Source organism: Salvelinus fontinalis, chromosome 26, assembly GCF_029448725.1.
Source record: "Salvelinus fontinalis isolate EN_2023a chromosome 26, ASM2944872v1, whole genome shotgun sequence".
Taxonomy (NCBI): Eukaryota; Metazoa; Chordata; class Actinopteri; order Salmoniformes; family Salmonidae; genus Salvelinus; species Salvelinus fontinalis.
The window spans coordinates 30,543,119-30,563,982 of NC_074690.1; the positions used below are offsets into that span (position 1 = coordinate 30,543,119).

Sequence of the window (20,864 nt, forward strand, 5' to 3'; positions counted from 1 at the left end):
TTTCAATTTACAAAAAAAAGACTGCATTTTCATCTTTTGAGCATCTAGTCATGAAATCTATGCAGCCTACTCAATCACCTTTTATAGCTACTGTTTACAGGCCTCCTGGGCCGTATACAGCGTTTCTCACTGAAATCCTATCGGATCGTGTAGTCATGGCAGATAATATTCTAATTTTTGGTGACTTTAATATTCACATGGAGAAGTCCACAGACCCACTCCAAAAGGCTTTCAGAGTGTTAGTAAAACGTTTACTGTTGACAGGAGAACAAGAGGAGACAATAGGACGAGGTGGATAATTTTATAATAAGGCCGTTTAATCACATGTAAAGATATCTTAGTAAAATCTTGCAGCAAGGCTCTTTCTGTCTGATTCTTATTGAACCGTCCGGAAAAGAGGTAGTTTCAAGAATTGTACAGTATTATATAGACAACAAGCAAAGTAGGTAGATCTGCGAGTCTGGCCTTCCGATTGGTCGATCTGGGTCTTGGGTAGTCCTGAACAGGCCTGGTGTCCACGTTCCATTGGTTCCTGAGATAGTTCTTTGTCTTGAGCTCCAACCATGTGTTGGGTGTATTCTGTGGTTATTATGGGGGAGGGGAATTATGTGTGTCTGTAGTTGGTGTCTTAATAAGTCCAGCATATGTCCAAGAGAAATGAGGAGTATGTGTATTTTTGTATAAAATATGGCTTATGTTGAAATGTAGTTATTACTAGTTTCCAGTCTCTATGACAATTTCTTACAAATCCCTCTCTTCACGTCTCACAAGAGACGTGACATAAAAGTATATAAAAAACACAAAACTAAAGGATAAAATTTGTCAGAAGACAAATTCGAATTCCCTCTCTTCACGTCTCACAAGAGACGTGACATAAAAGTATAAAAAGACAAAGCTAAGGGATAAAATTTGTCAGAAGACAAATTTTTAATTCCCTCTCCACGTCTCACAAGAGACGTGACATAAAAGTATAAAAAGACAAAGCTAAGGGATAAAATTTGTCAGAAGACAAATTTTTAATTCCCTCTCTTCACGTCTCACAAGAGACGTGACATAAAAGTATCTTAGTCCTCAAATAGATAGACAGGTCCAGCTTCCCCATCATCAAGCAATGGGAACATTTGGGCCCTTTCCTGATTAGGGTCTATGGCGGCAGTTATAACACGGCTAGCAAGCGTGCGCGCACATGGAATGCAACAGCATCCACAAAGTACAAGAATGGCCGCAAAAACAGAAATTGATACTAGGATGGAGGAAACCAGCGTCTTATATTTACCAAAAGCATCCATCCATGAGTCCCACATAGTAGTGTCCACTCCAGAATGCTGTTTCATCTTACCATTAAGGGTACGAAGTCCCTCCAATGCTACAGTCAGACTCCCATCCGTAGCTGTGTTATTGGGAATGAAAGTACAACACTGTTCACCAAACATTGCACAGACCCCCCCCCCCCCCCCCCCGTTCAGCCAATAACATATCAACCGCGATTCTATTTTGAAATGCCATCAGGGACGTAGCTGCCAATTGTCCATGGACCGCCTCGAAGCCTTGTTGAGTCCAATTGCCCAGTTTCTGGACATTAAAATGAATGTAGTTAATTCTGTCCACATTTTTATTAACTGTACACCATCAACAAAATGATGATTCAAACCCAGCTGTCACTTGGTCCACCAGTTTATATTCATCTGGCACCCCCTAGGGACACCAATAGCATCAATGTAAGTTGAGTCGTAACTGAGCAAGGACCAAAAAGAAGACCACTCCAATAACTACACCTGGAGTGGCCAACCACACATTAGTAAACCAAAAAACGAGAATATGTTAAACCCTCCGGTCCATCCCTCTATACAACCTGTACCAGGTGGGCTCGTCGCCACCCGGGAACTTCAAGCCTTCACAACAGGGAGGACAAACATCACTTTTTATTCATTCAACAACATCATCTACAGCAAACCAAGGGTCCTCCTCTGTCAGCCCACTCTCCTGCGGAAGCTCGTTTTCGTATCAGCCTCTCCAACTGGAGCATCAAGCAACGGCATCATACCAGAGGCCCCTTACACATCTGTAACAAACTTCTTCAAACAAGGTATGATACAGGCAACACAGAAATGAAAAACAACTAGTGTCAGAAATCCAGTAATCATCATTGCAGTGTACTTACCAAAACAACCACCCAGCCAGGGGAACAGTCCACTCTCCTCCACACCTGCAAGACCCTTCATCTCCACTGATAACCTTGCCAACCCACTCAGAGCTTTTGAAATGCTCCCATCCGGACTAGTATTGTTAGGAACAAACGTGCAACACTGTTCTACAATCTTTTTACATACACCTCCCTGGTTGGCCAGACTTATGTCCAGTGTTTGTCTATTGTGTCTACTGGTTTGTGAGGTAGCATCCAATTGTTCAGCCATCCCTGTAAGTCCTGTGTGGGTGTGTTTAACAAATCATCATTAATTATAGTAGATATAATTGATCCAGACCTTTTGTTTTAGCATCAACAATAGCTGGGCCAATGATGGGCATCAGATGCCACAGGCCATCATTCCTGGTTAATGTCTGGAATTCGTGGGGGACCCCTATTGGGACCCCCAACAGGTTGGTGTGCATGTTATCTGTACCCTCGGACCAAGGAGCGTCACGTTTCTGCCGACTCCTGGGTTGGTCCCAAGCCTCTGTGTCCTGTGTAGCTCCCAGAAGTTGATTAGCTATAATAATAGGCAATGGTGGTATCAGACTGGCCGTCTCCTGGGTTGGTCCCAAGCCTCTGTGTCCTGTGTAGCTCCCAGAAGTTGATTAGCTATAATAATAGGCAATGGTGGTATCAGACTGGCCAAAACACATGAGCAACGACAATTTCCTTTCAAAAATGGGGTCAACCGCCTGGCAGGTCCACACATCCACCATACATCAGCAACACCTCTAGTTCATAGTGGTATTAGTGATGCAGGTAGTAGCAGGGAGCCCTCCATAGTCTATACCTCTACCTGTACCAGTGATACAGCTGTTATATCCCCCATATGCCTTAACTCCCCACGGTACCTTCTGGGGAGGGACCACTGGGAACACAAGACTCAGAGTTTTACACAGGGTTGAATTTGGCTTGAACTTTTCCAATATGCACATCCAACCTTCCCCATTACTTAGGACAAATGGGTGAGCAGCCAGAATAGGTCTGGCATGTCCACATACGACACAGTCCTTTCTATTAAGTGTTTTGTAGGCCAACCACATATTCTCCCTTTCCTCATAACCAGTTTCAGTCCCCAAATGTTCACTATCTGAGATGTCTTTTATATTTATTATCTGTACCAGATTGGAGAGCTTAGGTGATGACGTGGGACTTGGTCTTGAAGTGGTGGAGGAGGCCGGCTGAACCCTGGTCCGTTGGAACTGGTGGTGGTTCTGGCAGCACTGCGATGGTAACATCCCCATCGTATCCTGATCAGACAGCTCAGGACTACAAGCAGTCCTGTAAAACCCCACCCTCTCCCAGAGAACACATCATCAGCCAGAGATCAAGCAACACTTTCACTTCTATGAACGAACACATTGAGGAAAGGTCGGGGGCAGGGAATTCTTCATTAAGGAGTTGATCCCCGAGCTCTATTAGCAACGGTTCTTCTCCTTAACTCTGTGATCATTCGGCAGTGTCAGTGTGTCTCACCCTCCAAGTGCGATATGCCCCCAGGTCGAGTGATTCACCTTCTCCCTTAATTCACCTGCAATGCATAAACTCTTGGACATACAGGTTTGGTTAACTAGAATTTTTTTATTTTAAATACGTTTATTATCCAATAGGCCCCATCCTTTCCTAGACCACAATGTACCCTCCTTCGTTTGATACCTGGCTCTGGCCAGGTATCAACCTTACCTACTCTAAATAATGACTTAGTACATCATATTATAAGAACGTCCCTTTTATTCCCCGCATATCCAATTCTCCCTTGGGCGTACATTCATATCTATTCTTTTCCAATTCTCTGTCAAGTGACTTATCTACTTTGAAATGTATCTGTGCTGCTTATATATGTTAACCCCTTTCTCTCCTATCTTATTTCACAGCCTACCTTGCTCATTTCCTGGTCCACCCTCCCCACTCTGCTCTCAAACCTTCAAGGTCTCAACAGTGCGGGGTAGACCCATCTGTCTGCCTTTTTCTAATAATAGTCAATAACAACTATGTGTTCCTTTACAATATTAACTAAGTGTCTCACTGTTTTGACTTTATCTGCATGGATTTAAAAATAACAACAGGTCTTATAGTGTCAATCTCTAAAGTCCTAACATAACCTTAATTAACCTATCTCTATCTTCTAATGGCCAATACAAACGCTTACCTTATGGTCAAGAGTTATAAACTCTATTATAATCAATTTACCTCAAAACTAGTATCCCAAATGACACAATCTCATTATTCTCACTACACTTCCCCGCGAGTGATCAAGTTGCCGGAAAATGCAATGAAAACAGAAAATAGGTCAAAAGGTTACACCTACATTCGTGTTCCATACCATATCTATACATACCAAAAGAACCCTTTATCTTCTCAAAGTCCCTTGCCTAAATAAAACTCAGAAAGTAAAACTCCTATTCCAATATGAGTGTATTCTTTTAAGATATCTTATCTCTGGGAACACGGAAACCCTTAACCTTAATGTTTACTCCAAAAAACAAAATTATGTCACCAGCATTCAACCAGGCCCCCCGTCGACTGGGAGACCATTGGGTGCTGCAATACTGCCATCTTCCATTCTCTGTCCATTCTCTGCACAGCTCTCCACCCACTCTTATTCAACCTTCTCAATTTGAGCCATATTAGTTTCTTATTTTAACTATTGTTTTCCAAATTTTTATTTTTTTATTTTTTTTAATCTATTATTATCTAGTTAGACTAGAGTGTCCGTGACATACATCCATGGGGATCCGGTTATAGTTATTCTATTAACCATGTGAAAGTGCCCAGGGACACCCCAAATATCAGTAGGAATATCACAAATAAGGGGCCAGATATCCCTAGCCTTGCCCAGGGAGGGAGAAATATCCCTCTAACTGGGCGAGGTTCCTTTATCAGGGGAGGCGGAGTTTGATTCCGCATCATCTGAGTCAGGAATGTCTTCATTTGGAATCGAATTTAAGCTGTTTAAATCAGCTCTGACTTCTGTCAGTGTTCTAGAAGGGATTGGGGCTGGAGTGCAATGTGTGAGGTGGTGCCAAGGTGCGCCTGATTTACCTTTGACCTGGACTGAGTGTGAAGTAACCTCCCTCACTTCGTACAGTCCAGTCCACCTGGGTTCTAGCCAATTTCTCTTGTGGACATTAACCCCACCCAGTCACCAATTTTTCCTTCAGTGGTGCCAGATCTCCCGTCAGCTTCCCCGTTGGACCTTGTGAATCTGTGTGGAGAGAGCTGCAGAAAGTTCCGTCAATTATCAAACATTACAATTTGTTGTACATCAAGGGCGGGCATATGACCTCCCTCCCTTGGTGAACCCAGCATGACTCCTCCAGCCATTGTCTCATGAGGAGAGAGATGGGTGCCTGCACCTGGAGAGGCTATCATGGCCAGCAACGCCAGGGGCAGGACTTTAACCCAAATCAACTTCAAACCTGCACATACATTTGATTGGCGCGTTCCACGAGACTTATGAGATTGTGGCCTGTACACTAACCCCATCATTAAACAACATCCATTAATCAGTTGACATTTACACATCCGACCCTATTGGTACATGGAGCGTTTGTCATTAAACAATACACATGAGTTCGGTTTGCAGCCACTTAATGACCTATTTTGCATCCTCCCTTGCTGTTGGTATTGCCTCAACCCATTTAGAGAACCTGTCTACCATAACTAACAGGTACCTTTTTCCATTTGTCACATTGTCTTTCCCCATATCTGTGTGTGTTGGTGAGTGGTTCGTTCCCCAGGTCAGGTCTCCGTTTCAGTTCCTGTGCAGCTCTTTCTGCACAGGAGTGGGGTAGACCTTCAGCATTGAGTGCGTCTGCCATGTTTTTGTCAGTGTTGACAAATGTGATGTGTGATTGTGTGCATTTATTCTGGATTTTCGTTTTCCTTTCAGCGCTGAACGTGAATTCTTTGCTCATCAGATATGCTGCAACCCCATGGTGGGTGTGGATTTCCAATGGATGGCACATTATCATGTGGGCTGTTTTTCCAATAGCTTTTGCCACTGCAGCCACATACCTGGAGCATGTGGTTTGCCCTTCTTCAATGTGGTCCAGTTTGGAGGAGTGATACCTCAACACTCTACTCTCCCCCTCTAGGTTCTGGAAAAGGATGGATGATGTAAATCCTTCTTTTTCAGAAACATCCAGATGGAACTTGTTTTTTTTTAGTCAGGTGCTGTTAGGGCTACTGCCACTTAGAGATCTGTTTTCAAGAGTGCAAAAGCCTTTGATGCTTCAGTAGTCCAGGTCAATGATGAGTGTAGGTTAGTGGTGAGCAGCTTCAGGGCCATGGGGCATATTCGTCAGCCATGCCCTGAAAAGGGGGAGGTGATTGCTGATTCGGGTCTGGATTGGGGTGATTGTATGCGGGTTGAAGGGCCGCACGTGGTTGATACATCATTGGCCTGACTCCCCCTTGGTCTAGGGGCGTATCCTCGTCCCCTTTTGGCCAGAAACTGGCTTTGGGCCGGGGTTATTGGGTGCGGACACTGTCGCACCATATGCCCAGCTTGTTTACAATTATGACAGCTTCCATAAGATCCAGAGTACCTCTGGGGCTGTCCCCATGTGGGTGATAGTTTGATTGTGGTAGTGGGTAGTAGGGTTGTAGTGGTGGTTCCGACGAAGGGTATGGCTGAAGCGGGTAGGCATACGGCAGTTGGAATGGCTGCTCCTGGGGTGGGTGTATAGGTGGTCCCTGCTGGGTGAAGATGGGTAGTTGTTGTTGCTGTATCATTCGGGAAACAGTTTTTTCAATAATTTGTGAGATTTCTTGTTGGTCTTCAGCCACCATCTGTTTCTTGGGTTTCTCTCCTTTCTGGGCCTCTTTCAATTGTAGTTTCAAAAGTTGTACCTGTAGGGACTGGATTTGTGTTTCAGCCCCTCCCTTATCCTTATTGTATTGGGTGATGTGGTGATGCACATGGGAGTTGAACTGAGCCTGGGGAATTGCCATTAACCCCACAGTGTCCCTGAGATGGATTGGGGCCGATGGGGCTGCTGTGGTGGTAGGTGGGGCGTCATTATTGTTGGGCCTGCCCTCTTTGGTGTCAGTTGGTGCTCCAGTGCCCACCCCCATCGTATCAGGTTTCCTGTAAGGGAGAGCTTTCCTAATTTCCTCAATCGCCCATAATCCTATTTTCATCTCAGCCTCTGCCTTTTCCCTTTGCTTTGTTCCTGCCTTTTTAAATAAGTGACTCTTATTCTTCTCAACATCACATTCTATCCCTTGCTTCACTGCTTCCTCCAATTCTTTCTCCATAATGAGGAGTTGCCCTTTTGATGGGGCGACTCCACTAAGGAAACCTGCTTGCGTCCATCTCAGCCTCACTTCTTCCCAAATTCTTTTAACGGGTTTGTAGTGTAATCTCCCGCCTGCTCTGTCTTTCATTCTCTGATCTAAATATTCGTTGAATTTGTGTTTGGGGACGATAGTCGTGGTCATTTTGTCGTTAAGCTATGTCTGGGTCTATTATTATCTTTGTATACTTTAGCCCGTCACTGATCGAAACCAGCGATGTATTTTTTTCTCTAATCCCCCCCCCAGTCTCGTGTCCGACCCGCGTGGACAAAGAATTTTATTGCCGTGTATTCGATTAATTATTTTCGTTTTCCAACAATATTTCAGCTATATCTTTTTGAAACAATATACGAATACATTCACGCGCTCCTGATATAATTGGAATGACAGTTTTAGGTACTTATAATAAAAATATTATTGCTTTTCGCTTATTCAATTAATTAAATACTTTGGCAAAATATTTCAGAAGTTTCCTTTTGGAAAAATATACTAATGAATTCAAGTGCTCCTGATATAATTGGAATGGCAATTATAAGATCTTTTATTCGAAAGATATTATTGCTTTTAACTTTTTTCGATTAATTTGAACTTTTTTCCGATTAATTAAATACTTTGCCAAAACACTTAAGACATTTCCTTTGGGGACAACATACTAGTATATTCTAGCGCTTCTAAAATAATTGTCAAATTAATTCTAACCCTTAAGGATTTATCAACAGCACAAGAGAGAAAAACCAGGTCAACTCATCAACCGTAAATGGCTGCTTCACCGCGGCCCACAGATTCTGACTCGGCGGTCACTATGAACTGCAGCCTTAACTTAGCATATAGCTAATTAGTAGCATTCGGTCTCGTGGAACGTTCAATCCCCCACATTGCGACAACCCAACTTACACATACAATTACAACACAACTTACACATGCAATATCACATTAGATTTCTCACGTAACACCTAGCTAAATATAGCTACTGCACGACTATTTGAATCGTATTATATTCACATTAGATTTCTCACGTAACACCTAGCTAAATATAGCTACTGCACGACTATTTGAATCGTATTATATTAATTATGGATTCTTCACGGTACCCCTATCTGATCGACTGTCAAATATGGCCCGACTGTGTGAATCGTTATATATTTTTATTTTTATTTTTTATGGGTCTTCACAGTAACACTTAGCTGATTTGCCAAATCTAACTACTGCCCGGCTATTTGGATCCCATCTTTTAATTATGGATTCTTCACGGTAACCCCTATCTGATCGACTGTCAAATATGGCCCGACTGTGTGAATCGTTATAAAGCTTATTCTTCACTGTACACCTACGCGATCAGCATACCGCGTAGTGCCAGACTATGTGAATAAGTCTTTGACCTATTAATACTTAGATATCTGTACACAATGCCTTAAATTCTAAACAATTCCACATAAATTTAGCAACAATTCACACTCACCACAGTAGTACTGATCATTGAATTTAGATATTGACTATAATACAATATACAGATTTTGATTAAACAGGCATCTGCTCACCCTTTATTTTCGAGCTCTCTGATCAGTTTCCTGGGTGGGTTGAATCGCGATTCTCCCTCGAAAAGGTCACCTCTCCTCTGGAATCTTTCTCCCTCTCGTCTCCTGTCCGATTAATTTTCTATTGGGCCGAATTCAAAGATGAAACCATCCTCTTCTACCAAGTCTGTTAGTAAAACGTTTACTGTTGACAGGAGAACAAGAGGAGACAATAGGACGAGGTGGATAATTTTATAATAAGGCCGTTTAATCACATGTAAAGATATCTTAGTAAAATCTTGCAGCAAGGCTCTTTCTGTCTGATTCTTATTGAACCGTCCGGAAAAGAGGTAGTTTCAAGAATTGTACAGTATTATATAGACAACAAGCAAAGTAGGTAGATCTGCGAGTCTGGCCTTCCGATTGGTCGATCTGGGTCTTGGGTAGTCCTGAACAGGCCTGGTGTCCACGTTCCATTGGTTCCTGAGATAGTTCTTTGTCTTGAGCTCCAACCATGTGTTGGGTGTATTCTGTGGTTATTATGGGGGAGGGGAATTATGTGTGCCTGTAGTTGGTGTCTTAATAAGTCCAGCATATGTCCAAGAGAAATGAGGAGTGTGTATTTTTGTATAAAATATGGCTTATTTTGAAATGTAGTTATTACTAGTTTCCAGTCTCTATTACAATTTCTTACAAGAGCCATCATCTCCGGACCTACTCACTGCCACAGTCATACTCTGGACCTAGTTTTGTCCCGTGGAATAAATATTGTGGATCTTAATGTTTTTCCTCATAATCCTGGACTATCCGACCACCATTTTATTACGTTTGCAATCGCAACAAATAATCTGCTCAGACCCCAACCAAGGATCATCAAAAAGCCGTGCTATAAATTCTCGGACAACCCAAAGATTCCTAGATGCTCTTCCAGACTCCCTCCACCTACCCAAGGACGTCAGAGTACAAAAATCGGTTAACCACCTAACTGAGGAACTAAATTTAACCTTGCGTAATAACCTAGATGCAGTCATACCCCTAAAAACAAAAAACATTTGTCATAAGAAACTAGCTCCCTGGTATACAGAAAATACCAGAGCACTGAAGCAATCTTCCAGAAATATGGAACAGAAATGCTGCTACACCACTGCTCGATCATCCTATTTTTCCAACTTAATTAAGGGGAATAAGAACAATCAACATTTATTTTTCATACTGTGGCAAAGCTATATAAAAAGAAGCATTCCCCAAGAGAGGAAGGCTTTCACTTCAGCAGTGATAAATTCATTAACTTCTTTGATGAAAAGATCATGATCATAAGAAAGCAAATTACAGACTCCTCTTTAGATCTGCGTATTCCTCTGAAGCTCAGTTGTTCTGAATCTGCACAACACTGCCAGCACCTAGGGTCAAGGGAGACACTCAAGTTTTTTTAAAACTATATCTCTTGACACATTGATGAAAATAGTCATGGCCTCTAAACCTTCAAGCTGCATACTGGACCCTATTCCAACTAAACTACTGAAGGAGCTGCTTCCTGTGCTTGGCCCTCCTATGTTGAACATAATAAACAGCTCCCTATCCACCGGATGTGTACCAAACTCACTAAAAGTGGCAGTAATAACACCTCTCTTGAAAAAGCCAAACCTTGACCCAGAAAATATAAAAAAACTATCGGCCTATATCGAATCTCCCATTCCTCATTTTTTGAAAAGCTGTTGCACAGCAACTCACTGCTTTGCTGAAGACAATGTATACGAAATGTTTCAGTCTGGTTTTAGACCCCATCATAACACTGAGACTGCACTCGTGAAGGTGGTAAATTACCTTTTAACGGCATCAGACCAAGGCTCTGCATCTGTCCTCGTGCTCCTAGAACTTAGTGCTGCTTTTGATACCATCGATCACCACATTCTTTTGGAGAGGTTGGAAACCCAAATTGGTCTACATCGACAAGTTCTGGCCTGGTTTAGATCTTATCTGTCGGAAAGATATCAGTTTATCTCTGTCGATGGTTTGTCCTTAACTGTAAATTTCTGTGTTCCTCATGGCTCTGTTTTAGGACCACTATTGTTTTCACTATATATTTCACCTCTTGGTGATGTGGTTTGGAACCATAGTGTTAACTTTCCCTGCTATGTGGATGATACACAGCTGTACATTTCGATGAAACACGATGAAGCTCCAAATTTTCCCTCCCTGGATGCCTGCGTTTCAGACATAAGAAGTGGATGGTGGCAATTTTTTTACTTTTAAACTCAAACAAAACAGAGATGCTAGTTCTTGGTCCCAAAAACAAACAGATCTTCTGTTGGATCTGACAATTAATCTTGATGGTTGTACAGTCGTCTCAAATAAAGCTGCAAAGCTTTTTTCCATCTACATAACATTGCAAAAATCTGAAACTTCCTGTCCAAAAATGTGGCAGAAAAATGTAAACATGCTTTTGTCACTTCTAGATCAGACTACTGCAATGCTCTACTTTCCGGCTACCCGAATAAAGCACTAAATAAACTTCAGTTAGTGCTAAACACGGCTGCTAGAATCTTGACTAGATCCCAAAAATGTGATCATATTACTCCAGTGCTAGCCTCTACACTGGCTTCCTGTTAAGGCTAGGGCTGATTTCAAAGTTTTACTGCTAACCTACAAAGCATTACATGGGCTTGCTACTACCTATCTTTTCGATTTGGTCCTGCAGTACATACCTACACATACACTACTGTCACAAGACACAGGCCTCCTTATTGTCCCTAGAATTTCTAAGCAAACAGCTGGATGCAAGGCTTTCTCCCTTAGAGCTCCATTTTTATGCAATGGTCTGCCTATCCATGTGAGAGATGCAGACTCGGTCTCGACCTTTATTAAGTCTTTATTGAAGACTCATCTCTTCAGTAGGTCCTATGATTGAGTGTAGTCTGGCCCAGGAGTGTGAAGGTGAACGGAAAGGCATTGGTGCGATGAACCACCCTTGCTGTCTGCCTGGCCGGTTCCCCTCTCTCCACTGGGATTCTCTGCCTCTAATCCTATTACGGGGGCTGAGTCACTGGCTTACTGGTGCTCTTTCATGCTGTCCCTAGGAGGGGTGCGTCACTTGAGTGGGTTGAGTCACTGACGGGATCTTTTGTCCGGGTTGGTGCCCCCCTCTGGTTCGAGCCGTGGGGGAGATCTTCATGGGCTATACTCAGCCTTGTCTCATGGCTAGTAAGTTGGTGGTTTGAAGATATCGCTCTAGTGGTGTGGGGGCTGTGCTTTGTCAAAGTGGGTGGCGTTATATCCTGCCTGGTTGGCCCTGTCCGGGGGTATCGTCGGATGGGGCCACAGTGTCAGCCTCCAGTATTTATGCTGCAATAGTTTGTGTCAGGGGGCTAGGATCAGTCTGTTATATTTGGAGCATTTCTCCTGTCTTATCCGGTGTCCTGTGTGAATTTAAGTATGCTCCCTCTTAACTCTCTTTTCTCTCGGAGGACCCGAGCCCTAGGACCATGCCTCAGGACTACCTGGCCTGATGACTTCTTGCTGTCCCCAGTCCACCTGCTGCTTCTCCAGTTTCAACTGTTCTGCCTGTGGCTATGGAACCCTGACCTGTTCACCAGTGGTGCTACCTTGTCCCGGACCTGCTGTATTCGACTCTCTCCCTCTACCGCACCTGCTGTCTCTAACTCTGAATGATCAGCTATGAAAAGCCAACTGACATTTACTCCTGAAGTGCTGACCTGTTGCCCCCTCTACAACCACTGTGATTATAATTATTTTACCCTGCTGGTCATCTAAGAACATTTGAACATCTTGGCCATGTACTGTTATAATCTCCACCCGGCACAGCCAGAAGAGGACTGGCCACCCCTCAGAGCCTGGTTCCTCTCTAGGTTTCTGCCTTTCTATGGAGTTTTTCCTAGCCACCGTGCTTCTACATCTGCATTGTTTGGGGTTTTAGGCTGAGTTTCTATAAAGCACTTTGTGACATCGGCTGATGTATTCGATTGTGGATGCCTTATGTGCCTCAAGGTAAGTATGTTTAATGACTCAGCCTTACTTAAAATGTGTTTTATTTCAAAAAGTTAAATATAAACAGCACCAAAAAACAAAACCATGATGGACATCAATACAAATCCCATCTCTTTGAAAGAGAACTGGGTAAGCCATTTACAAGCATGTTCCAGTCCTTTCAGTGGAAACTACAATATTTTCAAGCAACACAGGAGTCATGCCAGCCAAACAAGAAGTAAATGTCCAAGAGTGGGCTTTCATTGGTCATTTCAAAACTGGGTTTGAGGTGAATAATAGTGACGATGAATACCTCTTCATACAGTGTGATCTACAGTTAGTAGTTCCCTCAACCACTCAAAATAAACAGTGTGTCAAGTAGGGCCCAACTGGTAAATCCATTACGCCATCCATATCCCAAAAGCAGTGTAAATAAATATAAAAATATACATTTGAGGAAAGTGATCAGTAGCTAACATGTGAAAGAGTAGCATTGTTTTGGAATATTTGGCATTTGAGGCTCCTTCAGACAGTTATGTTTCCCCATCCAAAATGACAAAGCTAGACTTCCTTCACTTTGCCTAGTTGGTTATGGCCGTTGACACGGTGCGCTGTTGTCCCATTGCCATTCTCCACTTGTTTGCCGTTGGGCACCCCGGAAATGTTGCCAATGGTAATGCCGTTGGTATGACCATTAGTAACGCCATTCTGCTTGAGCTTCGCCTCCTTGGTTGCTGTTGGCAGCCGTTTACCCTTTATGTAGGCCTGAATCCAGAAGTTAGAGAAGAGTACGAAGAAGAAGGTTCCGTACATCCAGATGAGGTGAATAAACATGGGCACCTGAAAGTCACACTTCTCCATGAAGTAGTATTGAGAGATGTGAAGTGAGATCAGCACAAACTGGATCTAAAGAAGAAATATAAGGGAGAACATATTAATGATGTATCGTCTGTAGATGGCGCGCGAGTCACCAATTCACAACAGTAACACCAGCAGCTATACACAAATCAATGCTTCTGTTTAACAGTTTTTTTTCCAATTGTAAATCATTAAGAAAGAACACCCACCAGCTGGATTGCGGTCATGTACTTCTTCCACCAGAGGTATTTCTGGAAGTGAGGTCCTGCAGCAGACAGGCCGTAGTAGGTGTACATGATGACGTGGACACATGCGTTGACCATGGCATGGAACGAGCTCATTCCCCCTGCTGGAGATACACAATGACAGGCATATTATTATTTATTTATTTTTTAATTGACCCTTTATTTAACTAGGCAAGTCAGTTTAGAACAAATTCTTATTTACAGTGACGGCCTACACCGGCGAAACCCGGACGACGCTGGGCCAATTGTGCGCCCCCCTACGGGACTCCCAATCACGGCCAGTTGTGATACAGCCTGGATTCAAACCAGGGTGTCTGTAGCGCCTCTAAGCACTGAGAAGCAGTGCATTAGACCACTGCGCCACTCGAGAGCCCTATTCAGAGATTCTGAATAGTCACAGGGGCATAACAAAATAGATGTTGTTCCTAAATCATTTTGTTAAGCTTCTTATTCCCTGGTAACATTGTAGAATGTTCCTTTTGTGGTTAAAAGGTTTATTGAACAACCCCCCCCCCCCCACCCACAGTTAACTACTCTAAAGTTAAACAGGTTATATGAGCGACTGTAAGCACACTGCATGGGGATGATGAGGTCAAGATTACCAGGAGCGATGGTCATGCCCCACCACCACGTGAAGGGCATGAAGGAGTGATGGAAGACATGAAGAAATGTAATCTGGCTGTGTTTCTTACGCAGAACAAAGAATAACTGCAAAGCAGACAAGAGTTTAAGTTACTCTAAGCAAACAAATTCTAAAATCTCCATGTGTGTCAGAAAGACAAAGTCAGAATTATGCTAATGTCAAAGGACAGTTCATGCCCATTTTTTTTATTCACAAACATGTTTTAATAGAAAAAAAACATTCTTACTGTGTCCAGAAGCTCGATGAATTTAGAGAAGTAAAACCACCAAGCCACTCGAACCATCTAACAAAAAGGAGAGAAAAGTACAGAGAATAAATAGATGGCATCAAATAATATCATATGACCTATTAAAATAGCTATGCATGTTTAAATGTATAATATATAACATTTTAATTGAATCAAAACATGGATGGCATCTCATGAGATGCAAAGCAGATTCTCTCATAAATAAAGCTTACCCTTAGAGCCTGTGGGCTGCTTGAGTAGTCACAAAGGTCACATCTCCAGGTAAAGGTGGTGCCCCATCCTGACATCAGGAACTGCAATGGCAAAGCACAGAACTGGCTGTCATATCATACATTCATAAAAGCTGTTCAAATAAATAAAAAATAAAATAATCGTAACTAGAGTAGTCTGTATTCACAACAAGGTTCTTTGAAGAGCTTAAATTCTGCTGAACAACTGCTTTGCTCACCTCATAGACAAGGAAGGCGTTCAGGAACACCATGCTGAAGTTATAGACGATCATGGCCGTTTTGAGGTGATAGGGCTTGCGGTGTACCATCAGGCGAGGCCCTGCGTACAGCGAGAAGAATACATAGCCCAACAGGATGCTGGTCATCTGGAAGGGGGTCCGCATCAACGGGTAGGGCAACAACCGGTGGTCTGAGGATAAGGAATTTATCAAAGACAACAATACAGGTTACACACATAGCCTGGTACAACATGTTCATCATCTACAAACTACAAATCATCAAATGTATTTAATTCATTTAAAATTTAATAAAAATATGAATTTTAGAGAAAGCACTCACCCGTTCTCTGCAATACATACTCATACAACGACATAATATTGGATCCCAGTTCTAGCAGCATTTTGATGGCCTCTTTCCTTCTTTATTCAGTTGATCAAAAAACCCTTAAAATAGACAAAAATACAATTTGGTTGAAAAGACAGTGGGTGGTGATAATAGCAGGTAATGCTTTTATGCCTACATGGAATGCATTGGTGTGTCCTTAGGCTTATAGTACACAGAGACATACGGTAATGAACATAGCAGCCTAGTGTCACACTGCCTCCCCTACTAAACAAACAGAGACAGCTGCACAGGCCCATCATATATCTGAACCGGAGGCTCTGCTTTGATGACTATCTATCTGATAGACAAACAAAACAAAAATAATTCACAACCCTAAAAACCACCACAAAGGGCATTGTAGTCGGTCTGACCATGTACTGTATGTACGTCAATGTCCAATAGATCCTACTGGGATTTTTCACAGGTAAATAATATTATTTTAACTTTTCTATAGTAGCTAAGTGTTTTATTCCACTATCAGCCATGGACATAATCCCTAATATTACATCAAATATGTTTTATCTACACAACAGATTGCAAAAGCAAATCTGGGATTATCTACACAACAGATTGCAAAGGCAAACAGACACACCAACTCAATTACAACTCAGAATTGCATTTCACTTGTTCAGTGTTGACTTCAGTTTCTAGCAAGAAACAGAGGATAGGTTACATTTTCATCCAGTTGTATACCATAGCTGAATCTGGCATACCAGGCAGTTGTATACCATAGCTGAATCTGGCATACCAGGCAGTTGTATACCATAGCTGAATCTGGCATACCAGGCAGTTGTATACCATAGCTGAATCTGGCATACCAGGCAGTTGTATACCATAGCTGAATCTGGCATACCAGGCAGTTGTATACCATAGCTGAATCTGGCATACCAGGCAGTTGTATACCATAGCTGAATCTGGCATACCAGGCAGTTGTATACCATAGCTGAATCTGGCATACCAGGCAGTTGTATACCATAGCTGAATCTGGCATACCAGGCAGTTGTATACCATAGCTGAATCTGGCATACCAGGCAGTTGCAGCCCCACCAGCTTTAACCTACACATAAGGGAATATACTATACAGGCTTTAGCATTGAGTCAACCTAAAAACAAACGCGCCACTATACTAATAAAATCATCTCACACACCGAGACCCAAGATGGCGGTAGTTTTACAAAGGGCTTGTTCAGCAGCATTTAACATTCCCTTAGCGACTCCTTTGAGGCAATGATGTGTTCTCTCAATGACTAACAGATCCAGTCAAACAGGTGAGGTGAACACATCTGAACAGTCAGTATGTGGTATGAGCTCACTAGATAGGAATGGATGAGGGATTGAGAAAAATGACAGAGATGGAGTGGCTTGGAGGTGAGCCGGCAAACCAAACTAAGAGCGAAGGACAAAAAGAGAATGTTGGATATTTTATTTTTTATGTTTTTTCCATACAACGGCAATAAAACCCACTCCACATAGAAAAAAGATGGGACAGTGTTATCACATCCACCAAGTAATACAGCTCTTACTACAAGAAAAACCTGTCCTGACAGTTTGTTATAAAAGTAAAAAACTTGAAATAGACACTGCAGTGTTAGATGGAGTATTAGCACTGAGCATTACTGAGAATATACAGTCAGACATTTTTTTGTTAACACAAGACTCACCTATTAAGTTGTCCTCAGTACTGTCCCCAAACCCTCAGGCCTTTAGGCACACAGCCGAGGGCAACAACCAATGATCCTACAATGGGCCAGGCCCAGCAAAACAGAAGAGTCAAAAAGAGAGATTCTCTGAAAAAGTGTAATGATAGTCCCAGAATTTCTTGTTTCTCCCTTGAAGTCCTCAAATGTTGAATCAAATTACCTTCTAGCCACAGAAAGCTCAGGCAGACTAAGTCAGAGAGAGAGATGTGTACAGCTATGAGGGAAGACAGCTGTGTTAGGACTCATTCAACCCAGATTTAAACCAAAGGCTGAGCACACTACTAAGTGACAACACCCAGCTAGTTTCAGGAACACACCCTGTTTCAACATCTAGACCCACCCTCCCCTAACCACTATGCCTCTCTCTGATTGGTTCAGCAGAAAAAGTGGGATTGGCCATTGGTCATCAGAGTAGGGTTGGGTAGCTGAAGGTAGTAAGGGAGGGAGAATCCAGTAGCAACCTCTGCCAAAAATTTATCTGGATTTCACCTGGGATTAAATGCATAGAAATATAATGAATAGAACTTCACTTTAATAGGGACTCCTGTTCTATTCATTCCATTTGGCAAAATCTGGATAGATAACTTTTGAAAACTCTACAGGGCCCAGTTTGAATGGCCTCTTAAATAATGGGGGACCATCACATAGTACATCTATATGTAACAAAAACATCCCTTATAATAATAAGGTTGGATATGAGAGTAAATCATGGGGATGTAATGTGTCCATGTGGCCCTAACTGGCAACAGACATGGAGGCTAGGCTTAAAATTCACGTCAGTCCCACCTACAGTCACAATATGACAGGTTCCACTAACTTCCAGTAGCTCTGGTTCTACCTGTTCCTCAGACACCGAGAACGGGAAATGGCCGTTGTGGTGAAAGAGTGGGCCTTAAAATGTTATCACTCATTCTTACATTGGCATGAATGGCTGACTGGAATTAGAAGAATCTGGGCATGAGCAGAGTGTACAGACAAAAAGGTTCAACAAACACATTGACAACTGTGTCAGTTTACACAGTGCTTTAAGACTTTCCATATACTCTCACCATTACGTGATGATGACCTGGCTGTTTAGACAAGATGACATAGGAATTAGTCCATATTTCTCTTACTGAGTTACCAAGTTCAAATGTAGGCCTACAGCCAGTGTGTATTTAAGACAAAGGAGAGAATGATGAAGTAGGAAGACGCCACCACATCTAAGTGAAAATATGATAGGATTAGACAGAGAAACAAACCCTAGAAACACCAACCAGACAGGGTTAACCACACATCACAGATTCTTTCAAGATCAAATACACCTCTTCCCTATGGGCTGAGGTTTTGGGCAAATCGCCAACATTGAGGGCAATCACTCTCTCATCCCTCTTTTCAGCATCCCTCTAGATGGGGGATTGACTGCACCTGTAGTCCCATACTGGGTGTAGTTGTCAGCCACAATAGGCCATCGAGAACCGTCACTTTCCACTCATTAAAAAAGGTTAAATGTTTTTTGTTTTTTTTATCGTTCAAATAGCTCTAAAATTGACTTAAGTGGCAAGGATAAGAGAATAAAATGCTTTAAACATTACATGATGACTTCAGACCCGAGGGTTGCCTATTCCACTGCTGCTGGAATAATAGTGGTCTGGTACGATTTGGCGGGAATATTGTCCCTGCGTGCTCTCATGTAAGAGGCGTGGCCCTTTGCCTCTCCCAGGACACAAGACTCAGACAGTCCAGAGATATTTAGAGAAAAGGTGGAGATAGGAATCCCAGTTGCCAATGAATGGAGAAACGTATAAAGCCCCACCCAGCAGACTGTCGACAAATCTTGTTCACGTTGCGTCACGCAATCCCTTCTAAAAGTCAGTGTAAGAGTCGAGAAACCTGCCTATTTTCCTCAAAAGTACGTAATGTCACGATTTCAAAGCTATACAATATTACAGAGAACAAGTTAATCATCTCACATCCCAAAATATTTTTGTAATAGTACTTCTTGTTCACGTAATTCAGGCTAATGGTGGGTTTAAGGTAGCACCCAATTGACTCCCATTAACTCTTTGAATAAGGTTACTCCTTGTCCCAGCGTCGGCCAGAGCGCACCGTGCGGACCATTGATGACGCATGGACAATGTGCACAATGGGCGTTAATACTTTCCCAATGGAGTTTCCCCATCCCCTCAAAAGTATCTCTGGACAGTCACAACAAACATGGACAACATTATTTATGGCACGGACGGAAGGAAAGTTCCCAAGGACTATGCTGTCAACAGCAGACAGACAGCAAACTATCTGCTAAAAAACTAAGTTTAGCCAGCCAAAAAGGGAGTTGGATGAAGGATGTGGAAAGAGAAGACGGTAGATAAATACTTTGGACCGATGGACCGCATTGTTAGTGCACTCAAACATGGTTACTCAATTCATAGACGCCAACTACCTTTAGTGCATATTGACAATAGTACCTTCTGGCCAGGGACCTTTTGTTAAGAGCCCAAATGCTGAAATTTAACGCATTTCTTGCAGTAAGGTTTTGCAAACATAAGGATCTTTCATATCAGCAAAATAAAATAGCTTTCCCACACAGCCATATTTCCATGTTACAGTGCTTATTTACGGGAATCAGACAGACGACAGAGTTGATTACCTGTGCTAATTAGCTATCTGTGTCTCCATACACCTGTGTGTAAACAGAAGACGGACGCCACAAACGTGTTGTCACTGAGAAATACTGTCGATTGCAACTGGGATAAAACAGTGTCCAATAAGTGGATATTTTGCATTTGTGAAATTATTGATGTCATATGAAAGTAGAGGGCTTTACGTTTCTAGAACCATACCACAATTGAGAATCAATTCCCTTTTAAATTAAGTATTTGGCTGATTTGGCTGCCAGAGCCAATTTGCTTCTAAACAGAACATGTCCCTGGACTAAGAAGTAATGTTAGGCTCCTTTAGTCCATTATTGGGCTGAAACCTGGTAAGCTAAAACTCAAAACTAATGTTAGCGTAGCAACATTTACTAGCTATTCCTATCTGCTATTCATACCTATCTTGCTAGTCATCTAATGTTAATTGTACTATGTTCCAGCAAAACGCAACATATTTTTTTACTCGTTGTAGAAAGCTAGCCAAGGTAGCCTAACGTTACTTTTGCTGAGTGCCACGAATTTGCTATTCAGAGTCTGTGGGGATTTGTTTACAAATCATATCTTCATTTCGGCCCATGCAATTTATTTAGCTAGCTTCAGCATTTAGATTTAACCACAGCCATTTAATAGTGGTGTCCGGTCATTCTGAATGGGGGAATAGAATATAGTCGGCAACATGTTGCGTTTATTAGTGTTCAGCGTGGATACTTGCATA

General features: G+C 42.4%; 1 protein-coding gene across 2 annotated transcripts in view; it reads right to left on the minus strand.

Annotated features, from left to right (window-relative positions):
* Window positions 1-13,035: 13,035 nt before the first annotated feature.
* LOC129824099 (elongation of very long chain fatty acids protein 1-like) overlaps window positions 13,036-20,864 on the minus strand; it is a 30,285-nt gene continuing 22,456 nt past the window's right edge. The window contains exons 2-9 of one of the 2 annotated variants that reach the window (XM_055883430.1): window positions 17,478-17,553; window positions 15,772-15,875; window positions 15,432-15,622; window positions 15,196-15,276; window positions 14,963-15,019; window positions 14,696-14,801; window positions 14,058-14,197; window positions 13,036-13,896 (exon numbers count right to left, since the gene is read on the minus strand). In XM_055883430.1, coding sequence (XP_055739405.1) covers window positions 13,552-13,896; window positions 14,058-14,197; window positions 14,696-14,801; window positions 14,963-15,019; window positions 15,196-15,276; window positions 15,432-15,622; window positions 15,772-15,832 — 981 coding nt within the window. In that variant the 5' untranslated portion in view covers window positions 15,833-15,875; window positions 17,478-17,553 and the 3' untranslated portion in view covers window positions 13,036-13,551. The remainder of the gene's footprint in view (window positions 13,897-14,057; window positions 14,198-14,695; window positions 14,802-14,962; window positions 15,020-15,195; window positions 15,277-15,431; window positions 15,623-15,771; window positions 15,876-17,477; window positions 17,554-20,864) is intronic. The other variant, XM_055883428.1, reaches the window with a different exon arrangement.